An 18,628-nucleotide genomic window follows, 5' to 3' on the forward strand; every position below is an offset into this window, starting at 1 on the left:
GTCAAAGTGATAAGACATCTCTGGAGTAATTACGTTTGACTGGCTTGGCAACTGCCCAGGGGATTGGCGAGTCCAATTCTTTCGATGTCTGGGTGGGTCATGGAAGTGTGACTGTGGGGTCTTTATGTGGTCTCTCGCCCCTGCCCCTCTGGAGCCATCGCTTTGCTTCTTAGCTGGAGTGAATAAAGTAGCTTTACTCCACCACGCCCTTCTACCTTGGAAACTACCTTGGAGCTATCTGACCATGGACTGCGTCCCCTGAACTGTGACTCCCGAGCCAACTTAAACCTCTAGGTTGTGGGTGTCCAGTACTGTGTCTCAGCAACAGCAAACCTGACTAAACAGTCTGTATTTTGTTTCATTCCGGAAAAAAAAAAAAAGCCTCCTCCATTCTTGGCAAACTAGCTAAGAAGTGTAGATCTGCTGTTTCTTTTTAATTGAGCTACTAAAAATCATTCTTTATTAAGGACTTTTTAACATGAAAAAGTTTAATTTTTATAATAAATATTATATAAAATATTTTAATATTTACAGTCAGAGGAAAAATGTAAGCTCTAGTCAGTCATCTCAGTGCCACTTCTTCAATGTCGTCGTCTACAGAATCCACCACTTTGACTGCCGTTTTGTTGTTTGCATGTTTTAATCGCTGTCTATTTGGATTAAAATTTCTTCCTTCACCAAGGAAAAAGTCTTCATCTTGGTCACATTCTCTGTCTCTACTGCCTTTACCCTTATCACTAGGGAGAAAACCGAGAGGATCAAAGTCTCCTTTGCTGGCAGCCAGAGAATTTGGGTCACCGCTTTTAGAGGAAACGGCATTGCTACTGCAGGTACCAAACAGCTGTTCCATGAGGCTGGCTTTTTTCTCTTTTCTTATAGTTGAATCTATAGTGTCTTTACTAAGCGCGTCCACACTGGTTTTTGGAAAATCACAAAGGTCACTTTTTTGCCTAAATGGATTTGACTTCCCTGATGTTTTTGCAAATGAAGGCACATAGCTACCAGATGAAAACTCATTTGGAGAGGCTGGACTTCTGAAACTTGCTGCATTCTGGCCCTCTCCCTTCGGAGGTAAAAAACTGATGTCTTGCAAATGATGCCCATTAGAGAATTTCTCTGAGGCTTCAGAGAACGCGTACGTTTTTGGGTTTTTCTCTGAGTGCAGTTTTGATTCCAAATCAGGTATTAATGGTAAAGGAGGGCATTTTAGATTACAGGGATCTTGGAACTCTCTGTCAATCTCACTCAGTTTAGCAAGCAGCATTTCAGTCTTGAGTTGTTCTTCTTCCTCTTCTCTTAATTTATCAATATGTTGAATGTGATACATTCCCATTTGGTACCTTCCAGTTTCCAATTCTGGACTTTCTTCTTTCTCAAGTAAAGATGTCTTTTCTTTTTGCTTTTTATCAAGTTCTTCTCTTTCCCATTCTGTATGAAATCAAATTTTGAAAATGAGATTTTATAGCAGGTAATATTTTTAAATAGGAAAGTTAAATTACCATCTTTTACAAAGCAGTAATTTTCATTTATTTGGGGTATTAGAACAGTGAAGATGAACAATCATAAAATTTTGTCCCTTTATTAGATATTTGGGATCAGGGAATAATATACTTAATGTATACTGAATTCAAAATTCACATTAATAGAAAACATTTTGTTCTTCAAAGTACGGATAGGGAAGGTTATTTTTATAATATAATTCTGTTTATTTTGTGGTGGGTGGTGGGATAAAGATATTTACATTTAAAAATAAGCCCTTTTGGTGTCATATCCTTAAGCTACATTACTTACATTGATAAGCACATTCATTAAAACAGAAGTTGAGACAAAGCCCAAATGAATATTCTGCTTATGCAGGTGAGCCTACATTCCTAAAACAAGGTTAATCTCACAAAAAAGCTGCTCTAGAATAAAAACTGAAGAGATATGACTTTTAAACACAATCTATGATGATGTTTGTGGGAAGAACACTATATTGTATCCACTGGCAGAATCAAAATATGGACAATAGAGTAAATGAATGTTTTATTATCCGCTAAATTTCCTGAGGTGGAAAACTGCATTGGATGATGTAAGAGAATGTCCTTATTTGGGGGAAATACACACAGAAGTATTTAAGGGATAAGCATGAGGTATACAATTCATTCTTAAATAGTTTATTATTCTTGCCACTTTTCTCTAACTTCGAAGCTATTTCCAAATGAAAATATTACAATAGAACACTACCAATCTGGTAATTTTGATAAATGGTACATTCTCACTATTGTCAGAGATCATTCCACATAGACTCCAGAAGGACAGAACAGCAATCTGAAGGACAAAGGCGAGTAACAGTCTTCTATTTTATTCCTTTTCTTGTTATCTAGGTGGAGTTGACCCCAATATTGACTTTTCTATTCTGCACTTTAACATGGGAAAGCATCTTGCTCTGTCGATGGGCCAACAGTGACGTATGTAGTTTCTATGTCAACAGCCACAGTGTGTGTACAGACAAGGGTAAGTGACAGTGGAGTCAGGACTTTATGTTCCATGAAGTTCAGCTCAAAAAAAATAAGAAAGGTTTTTCTGTAAGCAGATACTATAAACTAATGGAATACGTTCAAAAGATTAAATCTGGATCCCTCCTGCTTATACTTTTCCATTTTATCCAGCTGAAAATGAACTTATTCCTGAACTTTATTTCCTACGTCTGAAATAAAATGAGCTGGTCCACTAACATACTAATGGAAAGTTAGTGGGTGAACACATTAAGATTTATTTTATAAATAAAAAATCAAGGAAAAACTATAGGAAAATATGCAGGACCTCATAATTCATTGATTTTTTTTTTTAATGCTTAAACTAGTCTAGGGACCAGAGAATCTCAAGTTCAAGCCAAGAGAGGTGATTTTCGCTTGTTTTTTCATCACATCTTAGTTAAAACACAAAGAATGTCCTTTTCTTCCATCTGAATCCTGCTTCCACTACATCTTCTGAGAGCAATTTTTCCTTTATTCCCTCACTCCCCAAACAGTGCAGTCTTCCACTTTTTTCTTCCTTCAGTGACTTCATTCAAGTGTTTGTGACTCTTGCTACACCATTCCCTATCAGCACATCAGCCTTTCGTTACTCTAGATTTCCACTTCAGTTCTGCTGGAAGGTACTGAGACCCCAACTCACTGAAAGAACTCATTACTTGCTCATGCAAATGTTTCTCTTACCATCCTCCAGCTTCTCAACCCCCTGTTTTACAATATGCAGGCCTTGATCTTTAAAGTGTTTTTCTTCTTTTTCCACAATTGGGTTTAGAATCTGTGCTGCTTTGTGTTCATCTTGCTCTTGGGATTCCAGGTCCTATTACACATTTTAAAAATGCAAATAAATGTACACATGGAAAAGAGGAAATGCTGTTTAAATATTATAGATTTATCTTCCATTAAGCATGAAATTGAAACAAATTTTCATTAAATAAATCAAGTTACCATACATTTTGAAAAATGCTTCAAAACTACATAAAATTATTTCCTAATCTAGTTAAAATTTTAAAGAAGCGATGTCAAAACCAATATAATGGAAGTAAAGCCAACACCCTCTACAAAATTCTGAAGTTACAGAAGTAATCTGCTTTGCACATTTCACAGTGAAATGTGATTAATTCAGTTAACTAGGAATGGCTGCTAACCACGGATGGTAGCTACCTGAGCTGTTGCTGAAATGTAACACAGACAGTGAAAATTACACTGAAGTTTTTTAGTCTTTTCTATGCTCAAAGGCTCCAATTATTAAATTCAACAATATTTATTTTGGTTTTTTGGTACCAGCGATCGAACTCAGGACCTTGCGCTGGCGAGGCAGGCAACAGAATAACTGAGCTAAATACCCGGCCCACAACAATATTTAAAATTCCTTTGTTTTTATGGCTCCTTTAAAAAATATAAGGCAGCTATTGTTAATAAAAAAACATTTCTAGTCGATAACTGTCCTGTGGTATCCATTTTAATTTTGTCCTTTGTAGTAACAGAAATCTGAGATTCTGCAGGGTACAGGACTGACTAGTCAGTAGGAGATACATTTGCTAGCCTCCCTTGCACCTAGATAAGACCAAAAAGAGAAAAAAGTAGAAACGTGTAACTTCTGATCACAATTGTACAAATAGCTTGCTCTCTACTTTCTCACAGGAATGGGGAGCCAATTCCCACTATACAGAAGAGGAAGATCTAAAAGGGAAGATCGGTAAGACAGAGAATGACTACCACGGAGCAAAGGCCTACACAACCCTGACTTTGGTCTACTGTATCTTATGTCAACCACTGTATTGCGTCTCTTCCAAGAGCAACTTTTATCTGTGCACTAAGCTACCTTTTGCTGTGGTTCTTTCAATCTCAAGAGCTTAAGTAACTTTAATTAGACCCACCACAACCCTGAAAATGAATCCACCCCCATTTTATAGATGAGGAAATTGAGGCTGCAAGGAGAAATGGGATTTAACTTAATAACTTAAAAAGTGGAGCTAACGCTAAAGCTGTATTCTTCTCATATTCAAATTGCTACTCCTCCTGCTGAATCTCATAAAGTCCAAAATGTTTTAAAATTTTAAAGTTAAAATATTCTACACTTTACCACTTCAAAGACACAACTCAACATGATCTTGTCTCAATGATAGTACAAACCCAGGGGAAAAACACCCAGCAGATAACAACTAATGTGACTAAATTATGAAAAAAAAAATTAAACACTAGAGTACACAGAGGAACCAAATAAATCTGCCCTGTTTTATACCACAAGAGGAGATCTCATAGATGATCCTTAGGAAATTTTATGAAATATGCCAGATCCCTGAAATATTCTTTCCATTGGAATTTAAACAATAAACATTGAAGATAATCCCCTCTTAGAAAAAGGCCCTGCCAAGGATTCAGTATGACAGTCCGTTTATATGAAGGCCCAACACTGACCTCCTGCATCCACTCTAAACTGAGTAATATAACATCTGATTCCAGCCATGTTTAGCATTCAGTTAACCTATAAATGTCTCTTACCTAGGAGGCAAAACAATTTACTCTAGTTAAAGTCTAACAATTTGAAAACTACTATAGTCTGCTATTAAACATAAAAACATTTAGGTTTTCCCAAGACCATCTGGGTATATAAAAGATAAACTCTGAAAACAAATTTCTTTCACCTCCAACCCAGAAGGTACCTTCAACCTTTCTGAAGTATGTGAACATGCACTGAGTTAATCCAAAGGAACTTAAAAAAGCACAGATTGGTCTCTTGCTCTTTAAAAGGCTAACTGAATATTCATACATATATAGCATCAGCTCCTTTGCCAAAACTACCACGTTCTTAGAAATAACTTCAGATCTAGAGTTTGGAACATAATTATATTGCTAGACTCACCAGGGTAAGATGTTCCGGTTCATCCCATTTGTTTTCATAACACATAGTTGTTTCTGGTGTTACAGGGAATTCTTCTAGTTCAGACTCTTCAGTGGTTTGTACTCCTTTGGTATGCAGGTCTGTAAAATCACTCTGGCATGCAGCTACCATTAAAGTATGAACAATTTTTTCTAAGGCCACTGAACAATGCTAAGGTATATGGAATTCAACTGGTGTATATTCATTACCCAAACAGGGGAATATATGTTTTGCTCAGTTCAATGAGTGCATCTTGCTAAAATTTTTGTAGGATTTAACTGGAAATTATGTGATTTGGAGAAAGTCTAACTGTAAATGCTACCAAGACTTTACAAATTTTGTTTTTAATTTTTGAAATTCATAGAATTATACTTTTGTTTTTTAAAAGTAAAACCATGTCTAACAATATAAAATATTAGTGAAATTAAATTATATTTGGAATTTGCTTTAAAAACTAGAAAAGTGGGAAAAACAGATGAAATAAAGCTAGGCTCATACATAAGTAAAGGTTCATTTACCATCTTCTCTATTCTGGGTATGTTTGTGTGTGTGTGTGTGTGTGTGTGTGTACATATTATATATACATTATGTATTGTATATATATTATATATATGTGTATGTATGTGTATACATATATACACATATATATGTAAAACAATCTTAATGACCTTAGATGGAAAAAACTGACCAAAGTGGCAGAGCAGCACAATTCATAACTACTACATTTGACAGCGGCCTCTATGACCATCAAAAGATGAGTGGATACAGAAATGTGGTATTTACCCACAAGGGGGTACTACTAGGCCTTATATAAAGAAGGATACACTTGAGTTATTTATCAGAACTTGGATGCACCTTGAGATCATCAGGTTAAGTGAAATAAATTAGACACACAAGCTTATATGAGAAACCCAAAATATAAACTAAGAGCAAAATAGGAAGTAGGAAGATCTTTCTCAGATCAGAAAGGGGATGAGAAAAGAATTAAGATGTGTTATATACATGTATCAACTCCCCATAAATAATGTAATCAGTATGTATTGCAGACATGTACTAATAAAAAAAAACAAAAAAAAAGAAAGGCTTTTTGAAAATTAAATTCAAATTGCAAAGCACCACAATGGGATTCTTTCCTTTTCTCTCCTACTTCAGAATGTTTTGCAGTAATAGCTATCCTATCAATTTCTGAACAATAATAGTTACTATACCATTTTTTCTTGATGAATTTTTTTCTTCTTTCTTTGGAGAGGACTTTGGCATACGGTTAGAATATATGTTTTTTATATCCAGTTCTCTCTCTTTTTCCTAAAAACAAACCCAGTGCAATTAAGGAAGTAGAGTCTCAGTTTAACACAAAACAAATGCCCTCACTTAGTCAATTGGCATTTTCCTTATACAATGAACTGAACCATGGAATCAAATGTCTCTAATACATTTAGGTTAGGGAAGGGCAGTGATTCTCCCTAAAAATTCCAATATATCCTGTTAGGTTTTTTAAAAAGGCAAATAAGGTAATCTTCATTTTGTACCTTCTCATACCCAATGGAGGTAATATTACCTTAACTGTCACACACTCTTAGACACAGAGACAAAGCATTTAGTTAGAATCTTTTAAATATGGTTTTTGAGTTACTCAGAAAAATTAGACCATGCTTTTAAACAAAGCTGTTCTTGACATCTGGGACAATACTTTTTCTGAGAAATTCATAAAAAGGAAACCATGTGAGATAATGCATAATTTTGCACAACTCTGCACAAGATTTCAATCCATCAAGGACCTCTAGGAAAAATTTTAAAATCTGATTTAACAAAAAGTAAATAATTTGAATGCTACCTCTAAACATTGTGAAAATGAAGGCATTGCTTGAAACAACTTTAAAAAGAATTAAAGATGGGGTTCTCTGAAGAAGAACACTAGATTATTTAGCCATGCAACACCAGTACTAGCTCCCATAGTTTTCTTCTAGGATTTTCCAATTTATTTATTTAGTTGTTCCTATGTAACTAAATTTTACCTTGTTAAAGTGACTATGTCAACAAACCTTGGTAGGATCTTGTAGATTATATTAGATTTTTCTTCTAACTTATAGGGGAAACATTTAAAGTGCTTACCTTTAATTTGTGATACAGTTGTTGTAGCTCCTTTTGAAGAACTTTATTTTCATCATGAGCCTCAAATGCCCTTTTCCTTTCAGCAAGCAACTGCCGTTGGAAACTGTTAGTACTCAGCTCAAGATTTTTCGATAGTTCCTACATGTACAAACATATTAATAAATAGTTCTTTGAAAGAATCCAATAGTAAAATACAGTAATTAACAGGGACAAAATGATGATTTTAGTAGCAGTACAATATAAGACAAATCAGGCTTAGGCATTTTCCTGAGCACAGGAAATTTGCAGCAAAATGCAACCAGAAGATGTTATGAGAAACACAGGCTTTCAGAAATCATTGCTTGGGCAAATAATTAAATATGCTGTGCTATTAAAAGGCACAGATTACATGCAAAACATCTGTAGATAAAAACAGCTATTGCCATGAAAACAGCTATTCAAACATACATATTCATACATACATATTCCATGGAGTTTATAGAAATACTTAGGCTAAAATATTTTCAATTAGAGTAAATTGTCATGATACCATTTCTAAATTCTGGATGAAATAAAAATGCCTTTTATGTATAAAATTATAAAATCACAAAGAAATAGAAAATGCAACCAGTTATTTCATTACCCTGTGATTATCACCACGAACATTTTAGTGTGTACAGTATGAGACCTTTTATATATTTTCTCACTAATACCATAAATGCCTAAGACAATAGACTTTAATACTATTTTTAAAAATGGAATAATATTCTGCATTTTTTAGATTGTCATAATATACTTCAGCAAATGCTGCTGTTCAACATCAGGGTGTTTCCCAATTTTCCTATAGTGAATATCTTAATATACATCATTTTACTCATATCTTTTATTTCCCCAGAGTAAATGTTAGGAAATAAAGTTCCTTGGACCTTACTGAAACAAAGAATTCCTACTCTTTGCAAATGTGAAGAGAAGGTAAGTCACCATGAGAAAAGTATTTACAAATCACCTATTTGCTGTAGAACTTCTATCAAAGGATATATGTGTGTCACAAAATTAGTAATAAACTGCTCAGTAAAGTCAGAAGAAATAGCTGAACAGATAATTTTTCACCAAAGAAGATGCAAAGACTTATAAATGAGCACAAAGAATGATGCTTCAATATCATTAGCCATAAAAGAAATGCAAATTGAAACCGCAATGAAGAAACAATATTAGCTATGTATTACCACGTCTAAAACTTCAAAGACTAAGCAGACAATATCTGCAACAATATGTCCGAGTCTCAATTTTGCTGACTAAAAGAAGGCAGGTACTGAAAAACATACTATAAATGACTGAGACTCATTGTTAAAAGTGCAAACTAATTGAGAGGGATAAAAAGTAGCCAGGAGTGGTGGCGCACCCCCGTAATCCCAGCACTTGGGAGGCGTAGGCAGGAGGATTGCTGTGAGTTCGAGACCAGCCTGGGCTACACAGTGAGTTCCAGGTCAGTCTCAACTACATAGTGAGACCCTGTCTCAAAAAACAAAACAAAAACAAACAAACAAAAAAGTAGACCAGTTGGGGATTGGTGGGAAGGAACTGACAATAAGGGGGAATATAAAGCATTAGAAAACCATACATAAAAATGTTATAAAATTGTAAGTCTGCAAGTTCAAAAATTGGGAGTTTCATGGTTGATAGTTGTACAATTTAGAGGCTTTTGAAAAGCATTACCAAAATGCCCTCAAGAAAAGTTTAACAATTTATTCTCTTCAAAGCTTAGTAGCCTTTATTTCATTACATTCTTAATTAGGATATCCTAATTTGTTATCAGACTTCCCTGCCCCCAAAATACATATAATTAATTTGTATTTCTTTGGTTACTACTGAAGTTAATTTTCATGTTAGTCAGCCAGCCATATTCCTGACCTGTTATTTTATAATCTAAAACAATGACAAAATATGAGGAAAATAAATTGAAAAACAAAAAAATGTAGGAAAAGTAACTGGGAAGAAAAAGCTAAGAAATTTCAAGAACTGAAAATATGAAGAGACAAATGGAGTTGGAAAAATTATGATAATGATTGGATACGGAAAAAATCAACAATAGATGTCGATCTTGATGAGGAACAAAATACTTACATATTTTTATAGCAGCCACCCAGACTGCTTACTGGTTTGAATGGAAGGGGAAGGACAGTCACCGTACATATGGCAGACAACTCAAGCAACACACTGGTTAGCTGATCAAAATAAACATTACCAGTGAAGGCCAGGTCAGCCGCATGGGCCTCCAAATGCGATCCTGCAGAAAGAAACAGGGAGAGGGCAAGGTGGCCTGAAACTCCACCAAGAAAAACCAAAGAAGAACCAAAGTACAGAGGTGACTGACTATGGAAAAACGCTGGAATCAACAGTACAAAAATGATACCTTATAAAATCTAGAGACCTAGGTCAGCAAAGCACCAAGAGAAACAAAATATCCCATCATCTGCTACCCCGGTTCCACAGCCAGGGGAGGGGAGTCCGCCCCTGTCCATGGTAAAGGTGAAAGACTCCCAGCAAATCCTGTCAGCGCAGTTACAGCAATCCTTGCTACAGGAAAGTTTCACACCCTTGCAGGTTATCAGCCTAAATAGACAAGAGGCGTGAAATCTGCACAGGAGTCTGGCTCTGGAAAAGTAATTCACTTCCTCTCCCAGAAAGCACCAGGGCGTAGCAGCTAGGAGCCACCTTGGCGAGTGATGAATTTTCTGAATTTCAACAGTTCTAGGGATCAGAAACCTCTGAATATTCCCATCTCTGATACACCACAGAGATTTCAGGGCACTGGCTGGTAGGTGGCCATCTCACCAGTCAGACCTGGCTCGGTGAAGTGACACACAAATGCCTCGGGAGTCCCACACAGTGGGGAGTGGGTGCTGTGACACAGACTTGGGGAGCAGGGAGCCGGCCCTCTGGGCCCAGGGTGTGGGAGCAGGTGGTTCCACACACAACTCCCCCACCTCTTCCAGACCTGGCAGAGAAATGATTCAAGAGATTCCTGCCGAGGCAATTTCCAGACAACCCCATGGTTCTGACGCATTCTCACTGAACATATGGGGGACACCACAAGTAAAAGAATGGGAGCAGGGAAAACTCCTAGCCCTTGTTGTGCCCTCTGGGCATTCAGCTTAACAAGGTCGGGAAACAGATGTTACCCAGCACTGGCCATGTTCTACTGTCTCCTGAGAGTACCTCAGCTGGCAGGAACTTTGCCAAGGTCTAGCCTTGACCCACTTTGGTTCAAACCCAAGTGGGAACTACAACAGAAAAAGGGTAGAACAGATCCCAACAATGCTCTGTCCTGAGGAGTACACAGCCAGGAGGAGTCTGAGGTCCTGCTGCTGGGTGGGAATGCCCGCAGTAGCAGCAGAAAGGAATAACACAACTTTTGCTTCCCCTGAACCTTACTCCGGTCCATTTCATAAATTGCACCTTCATCTTTTGAGATCTCTGACTTCTGACAAGGGTGTGAGTATCACAAGAGGTATTGTGATTCCTGCCCCCGTCTCTCCCTGTGAAGCACATGGGTCTTAACCACACTCTAGTCAGAGGACAAGTCTTTCCAGTCCCTAAATACTGCTGGAGTAGCCCATACCAGAGACTATTCAAGTAAAAGACACAATGGTCAAGAGTGCCTGAGCAAACTTCCATCACCACAAGGGGGCCACCACTCCACCACAGGAGCAGCCACAGGGAGACCTCATACTTTGCTGTCTGAACAGTTAGAGCTCTCCCATTCTTGCATGACCCAGAAACAGTGATTTACATTACTGATACAGTGTATGCTTTACCCAAACTCACAAACCCCAGCCAAAGAAGCTACAGGGACGTTACACTACAGTACCCAGCAGAATAGAAACTTAAATTTACATAAGATACTGGCATCCCTGGATAAATCTTTAGGAGAAAGCCATTTACTAGGAAACACTCTATAAAAGCACTAATGACACTCATTTTACCACATGCACAAGTCTAAAAATAGGAACACAAGAAATATGAAAAAATAAGGTAAAATGACACCTCATAAAGTTCATGACTAATAGATTCCAAAAACATCAAGGTCATTGAAGTGCCTGATAAAAACTTCAAAAGAATTGCCTTGTAAAAACTCAATGGGCTCCTAAATAAGCAAATAAAATGACAGTTAAATGAAATTTGGAAGATAATCCCAGATATGAATGAGAAATGTATAAAGAGATACAGACTGAAAAGAATCAGACATCTCAGAAATGAAAGGGTTCAATTAAGTCAGATAAAAAAAATTCAGTAGAACACCAAGCCAAGATCAAGCAAAACAGAATATCAGAGCTTGAAAATTAGTCTTTTGAAATACATTAAGACAGAAATAAAGAAAAAATGAGATGGAATGGAGAAAACATGTAAGATCTGTGGGACACCAATAAACAATCAAACATTGATGTCATCAGCATACCTGTGGGGAAGAAATAAAGGTCTAGGGCCAAAAAAAAGAAAAAAAATCTACCTAAGGCCATGATAGCGGAGCATTTTGTTAATATTGGAAAAGACATGGAAGACAAGGCATATAAAATCTTGACATGACCAGACAAGATCCTCATACCACATAATACAGTCTAATCAGCAAAAGTAAAAGACAAAGAAAGGACAAAGAATTTAAAAATCTGTAAGAGAAACGCTCTAAGTCACATTTAAAGATAACCCCATGAGACTAATAGCAGATTTCCGGTTAGAAACCCTGCAAGAAATGAGGGCATGGAATGATGTATGTATTTCAGGTTCTCAAAATAACTGCTAAAAGCTGTCCTTCATAATCAAGGGAGAAATCAAGACCTTCCAAGATAAGCAAAAACTAAAATTACTACCAGACTGATCTTATAAAGCACTTAGAGGACTCCTATACCCAGAAATGAAAATAACTCATGATTATGATAACATGCAAAGGTATAAATCCCACTAGAAGGGTAGATACACAATGAAAAATAGAAAAAAAATCAAGGTAAGCCAAGAGACCACAAAGATAAGAGAAGAAATAATGAACAAGGTATATTCAAAATACTATCTAGGAGAAAATCAACAAAGTGACAGACACAAGTCTGTATTTTTCATTAATAACTCTAACTGCAAATAGCCTTAATTCTTCAGTTAAATAATACAGACTGGGTGAATGCATTAAAAAGTGATACCCAACAATATTCTGCTTACATGAAACTCACCTCACCAGTAAAAACACATACACAAGAAGGTGAAAAGATAAAAAAGATATTCCAAGATAATGGAATCTGAAAACAAAAACAAATAAATCTGACAAAACAGACTTTAAGAAAAAAGAGAGACAAAGACAGTCCCTGTGTAATGATTAAAGGATGGATTTATGAAGATACAGTATAATGATTATAAATCTATATGTACCTAATAATGAAATATTCAATATTTTAAAGCAAACGCTATTAGACCTAAAGGAAGACATGCCAATAAATAATAGTGAGGGGTGTCAATACCACACTCTCACCAATGGATAGATTATCTAGGAGAAAACAAACATTGGACCTAAACTATACTATACATCAAATAGGCTTATTAGACACTTACTGGACATTTCATCAAACTGGTGCATAATGCACATTCTTTTCATCATTGCATGGAACTTTATTAAGCCACAAACTGAGTCTTAAGAAATTTTTAAATATTCATATTCACTGTCTTTTCTGATCATAATGGAATAAAAATAGAAATCGATAGCAAAGAAACTTTAGAAATTATACAAATACATAAAAACTGAACAATATACTTCTAAATGAAGAGTGGGTCACTGAGGAAGTTAGAAGGGAAATTTTAAAATTCCTATAAACAAATGAAAATGAAAACAATAAAAAACTATGGGATCTAAATAAAAGCAATATTATAAAGAAATTTTTATAGCAATAAATACTCATATCAAAATAAAGAAAAGGCTGGGGATTTAGCTCAGTGGCACCTCACCTGCCTTACAAGTGCAAGGTCCCGAGTTCAATCCCTGGTACCAAAAGAACAAAACAAACAAACAAAAACAAAATCAAAGAAATAGACAAATTTAACGTAAATAGTGATGCATCTTACAGTATCAGAAACAAGAACAAACCATACCCAAAATTAATAGAGGAAAAGAAATATAAAGATCAGGGTAGAAACAAAAGTCTACAACTACAACCAAAAAAAGTCTAAAAATACAAAAGATCAATGAAGTGAAGAGCTGGTCCTTTGAAAATATTGACAAACCTTTAGGTACCTTTAGTCAGGCGGGTGAGGATAGCGAGAGAGTGGAGGGACAGAAGGAGAGAGATAGATCAATAAAATTAGATGTGAAAAAGAAGATATTATGACAGAAATTTCAAGTATAATTAGGGACTGTTTAAAAAAACTCTATGCAGGGCTAGGGATTTAGCGCAGTGGTTCCACTGCTTGCCCCACAAGCATAAGGACCCAAGTTTGATCCCCGGTACCAAAAACAAAAGATTCAAAACAACTCTGCTAAAAGACTAGAAAGTCTAGAAGAAATGTATAGATTATCTACCAAAAGCATTTTAAAAACTGGATATATGTGCTGCCGAAGTGAACACATCTATTCAAGAAACCAGATTAGTAACACGTAAAGAGATTGAATCAGTAATAAACAGCCCAGGACCAAGATGGCTTTAGTGCTGAATAATACCAGACTTTTAAGGAGAACACCAGTGCTTCTCAAACTACTCCACAGAATCAAAAGGGAGGGAATCCTTCCAAACCCATTACCTTGGGGTAGCATTACCCTATTAACATAACCTGACAAGTACACAGCACAACAAATGAACAAACAAAACTTAGATCAGTATTCCTCAAACAGATACACCTCAAGACTATAATTTAAGTGAAATTAATCAGACACACAAGTTCAAATATCACATTGCTTCTTTTGTGTGAGAAACCCTCCGTGTAAATTAAGAGCAAAAAGGAGGATTACATAGTAGTAGTAAGTACAAAGAACTTGTTCAAATGGAAAGAAGAAAGGATAAGGAGGGGGAGGTAAGGAAGGAATAAATTCCATATGATACATGTGATTCTTATGTATGGCAAACATGTACTAATAAAAATAAATGAATACATTTTTAAAAAACAGAATTATCAAAATGACAGATTTTGAAAAAAATCTCTAATTTACAGTTTGTATATCATTCTATCAGAAGATCCTCATAAAAGAGACAAAATTTCAGTATTTTAATTCACACTAACATTAAAAATATAATAAATTATCAGTGATAGTCTTAATTTTTCCTCTTTAAATTATGGTTCCAATACATAATAATTTTACATCCTGAGGAGTTGGTTTATATACATATCACATCTCAGTCATTTACTCCACTTTCCCTTTTCACTCTTCCTCTCCCTCATTCCCAGGATTCCCTTTCCCATCTCCACAGAGTCCAATTTCCTGATTTCTATCATCTTTTATTTAGCTCTTTAAATGACTTGTGTATAGGTCTTTCAGAGAAATCATGCAGTATTTATTCTTCTGTTTGATTCATAATTTAATTACAAATTATTGCTATTATAAGAAAATCATTATTGGGCCTTTAAATGTGAGAAAATTCCATTTAATTTCATAAAAATGGAAATAGAATAGAAACAGCAACAGATGGAAGACAGAGGACTATAATTCTATTCTATTCTAGAACATGTAGTTCTAGTGACCTAAGTAGTTCTATGTGACCTAGAAAAAGGTAGGTTAACACTTTTTTTTTTTTTGTCTCAAGGTTTTTTTGTCTCAGTTTTTGTTGAACTATAGAGTTTCTCCCATGGAGAGATTTCAGGGGTTAAAATAGGTTCTTGAGGAGGTTAGGTCTGAACTTAATAAATTAAGAGACATTATTAGTTAATACCACAATTAAGATAAATTAGCTGGGCATAGTTGTGCACACCTGTAATCCCAGCACTCTGAAGATTGATCCAGAAGGTGTCTCAAATTTGAGAACAGCCTAGGCTACATAGCAAGTTCAAGGCCAGCCTATAATACACAGGAATCTCCTGTCTTAAAAAAAAATCCAAATAATAAGTTTCTCAAGTCTCTGAAAATTTTAATTTCTAAAATAATTTTAAACTTTATACCGCAACCACAGTTTTCATAATTTCATTGTAAGTCTCTTCTCTCCAGATATTGTAAAAAATAAGCATACAAATATATATCTAAAAGATTACTAGGAAGATGGCAGAGTGGTGAGCAGCAGAGAAACAGCCTCACTGAGATTTGTAGTCTAGACAATGTGGGGAAGAGAAGCAGGGGGGGCAGTGGATCCTCAGGCCCAGCAACAAGAATTGGAGCCCACAGAGGGAATAAATAGAGGGACCTTGATGCAGAAGAGGGAGGTGCCAAACAGCACTTCCTTCCTGAGCCCCAGTTCATGGTATGGGAGGGGTGGCCCAAACCTGCAGAGGCATGGTGACTGTTAGTGACCCCAGAGGTCTCCATGGATAAATGCGTAAGTGGAATGGAGCAGTTCATGTTGCAGACTGCAGTGGCTGGTGACTCCGGTCTAGTTCAGGCATCTCCAGAAGGGGCAATTGGTTGGTAGCCAACTGAAACTCAGGACCAACTGAACTGAGGAGACAGAACAGCTACAAGTTGGCTCCATGTAGCGGCTCCCAGTGACAGTGAGGCCAAACCACAGGAGACATCTAAGAGAGCCTACTTCAAGAAGGAAGGAGGCACCTGGAGTGTAGTGGGCTGAACAGCTCAGGTTCTAGCCTCACAGCCAGAAAATAGAAACAGCCTGCACTTCAGTAGAGCCGAAAGGCCAGGCTTGCAGGGATTATCTACCACCCTGCCATAACTATACTGCTAGCTTGATACGATTAATCAACACAGATCTGGGCTCTGTCTGCCCCTTTTGTCTACTAGTGATAGCAGAGACATGCCCCAAAGTGAACTTTTTTTCTCCTTTTCTTCATTTCATTGCTTTTTTCTTTTTCTTGTTCTTATTTTTATGAGTGTGAACAGTTTTCTAGCTTGTTGTTTTGTTCTGTTCTTGTTTCTGTTTCTTCCTTCTTTCCCTCCTGTTTTATTCACCAGGTTCCCAAACTTTGCGTAATCTTCCTTTGTTCTTCATTCAGCCTTCTTTCTAATCTCTTTCTCTTCTACTTCTCTACTTTTCCCCTAACCCCTTTTAAATTTTCTCTCCTGAGGGTAAAATCACCATAGTGAGGTGATATTTGATGTATGCAATTTTCTGGTATGTTTTAGATTTTGTTATATATCTACAAATATTGTTCATACAGTTGAAGATGGCAAATGAATAATTACCACAGTTTGTCATTTTCTAGGCTGTGTTTGATGCTATGGTTATTACTCATTGTACTACTTTAGCCTAGGTGACATGGTTTTTCTAATCAGTTTTTCTTGCTTGTAATGGCAAGACTCAAACTGCCTGAGGGTAATAAACAGTTCTATATACAAGGGCCAAAGAATTAGAGGCTGGGCCAAGTAGACAGCCATTTCTTATCCCCAATAAATTGAAGAGGTAGGATCTTGCAACAGACTCAAAAGCCAAAAGTCAGCTACACTTGAAAGACATCTCTTGAGTGGTAGCCATTTCCTAAGGGTTCTCAATACTAGCAGTAAAGCTACCACCATAAGCAATTTATAAGCATCAGTTTAGGAATTTAAAAAAAGGAATATAGAGAAAATGAGAAGGCATGGAAGCAAGACACATCCCAGACTTCTAGCTCATCAAAGACAAATGCAGGAGGAAATGAGGTGGAATAATTTGAAAACTACCCACACATGGACTTTCTGAAGTGATGACAATGGAAGTAACAAAAGAGATGAAGCTCTGGAAAAATTAAATTACAAATAATTTCTCAGATAACTAGAGAGATGATGACCATATTGAAAGAAATGCTTAGTGACTCTAGAGCAAATACAGATTTAAAAAATACAGGAGATTAGGAAAATGATGGAAACCATTAATGCCCAACATAGGAAAGAAATGGAATCCATGAAATAGATTCAAACAGATCCAGGATATTAAAAATTCTACTTTTACTGAAAGTATAAGGAGCAGAATGAACCAATGTAAGGGCAGAATATCTGATCTAAAAGACAGGTTTGTGGTTAGCAATTATGAAAAGAAAGATTTCTTAAAAATAGCAGGGGACCATGAAAAATTAATCCAGCAACTGCAGATGATGCAAAGATAACATAAGGTTGACCGGAGTCAATGAAAAAGCAAGAGATAGTACAAATGACATTAAAAACCTGTTTACAGAAGTAATGGCAGAAAACTTCCCAAGAATTTGACATGCAGATAAGTCAGGCATACAGAACTCCAATTAGCTATGATTAAAAAAAAAATCTACACCGAGACATATAATAGTCAAGATTCCAGAAATCCAACACAAGAACAGAATATTAAAAGCTGTTAGAGAAAAGAAGCAAATCACCTATGACAGAAAGCCCATCAAATCACAACAGAATTCTCAACATGAACCTTTAAGGAGAGCTTGGAGTGAAGTATTTCATTCCAAGAAAACAAGCTTGGATGCAGACTGATGAACCCCACAAATTTATCTTTCAAAACTGATGGAGAAATAAATACTTCCATGACAAAAAAACATCTGAAGCTATTCATAACCACGAAAACAACACTCTAAAATGTTTGGAAGAATATTCTGCAATGAGATAATGACATCTCCATGAATCCCAACATAATGAATGCACTAGGCAAGGCAATCAATTAAAGAGGGAAAAGAAAGGGAAACAATGACAGAAAAATAATGTGACAAGGATAAGTCAATACATATTAGCAGCAGCATCCTGGAAACCTTTGATCATGAGTGGTGTTGCCTTTTCTCTCTCCTTCATTCATATTCTGGCTGAAATTAAGTAACATTAACATGTCATAACATTCAGTGACACCCATGGCATAAAGGTCACTCAGCACACTGGCACAAGCTATCTACCCTATCATGTAGAGATCTTCCACCAAGGCACCAGTGAAAGGCCTCCATGTCTCAGGGAGATGATCCAGAAGTCTATCTCAATGCTCAGGGTTGATGAGGCTGCACTGGGACTCTGGGCTGCAGACCAGCTTTCTGGGCCACCTCTTCATGGCCTCTGACCAGAGGC

The 18,628-nt window shown here is 36.4% G+C and overlaps 1 protein-coding gene and 1 long non-coding RNA gene across 6 annotated transcripts in view; one reads left to right on the plus strand and one right to left on the minus strand.

Annotated features, from left to right (window-relative positions):
- The window catches only part of LOC104857761, a 9,163-nt gene extending 4,199 nt beyond the window's left edge, over positions 1 to 4,964 (plus strand). The window contains exons 2-4 of the long non-coding RNA XR_778952.2: positions 742 to 830; positions 2,367 to 2,496; positions 4,158 to 4,964. This is a non-coding gene — a long non-coding RNA (uncharacterized LOC104857761). The remainder of the gene's footprint in view (positions 1 to 741; positions 831 to 2,366; positions 2,497 to 4,157) is intronic.
- Lca5 (lebercilin LCA5) overlaps positions 7 to 18,628 on the minus strand; it is a 41,977-nt gene continuing 23,355 nt past the window's right edge. For 4 of the 5 annotated variants that reach the window (XM_033756603.1, XM_010617836.2, XM_010617838.3 and 1 more), the window contains exons 4-8: positions 7,510 to 7,647; positions 6,606 to 6,702; positions 5,380 to 5,522; positions 3,201 to 3,333; positions 7 to 1,428 (exon numbers count right to left, since the gene is read on the minus strand). In XM_033756603.1, the coding sequence (XP_033612494.1) occupies positions 563 to 1,428; positions 3,201 to 3,333; positions 5,380 to 5,522; positions 6,606 to 6,702; positions 7,510 to 7,647 (1,377 nt within the window). In that variant the 3' untranslated portion in view covers positions 7 to 562. Of the gene's footprint in view, positions 1,429 to 2,388; positions 2,541 to 3,200; positions 3,334 to 5,379; positions 5,523 to 6,605; positions 6,703 to 7,509; positions 7,648 to 18,628 lie in introns of those variants that run through there. The other variant, XM_010617839.2, reaches the window with a different exon arrangement.

Source organism: Fukomys damarensis, unplaced genomic scaffold (assembly GCF_012274545.1).
Source record: "Fukomys damarensis isolate Sample0158 unplaced genomic scaffold, DMR_v1.0_HiC HiC_scaffold_27, whole genome shotgun sequence".
Classification (NCBI taxonomy): Eukaryota; Metazoa; Chordata; class Mammalia; order Rodentia; family Bathyergidae; genus Fukomys; species Fukomys damarensis.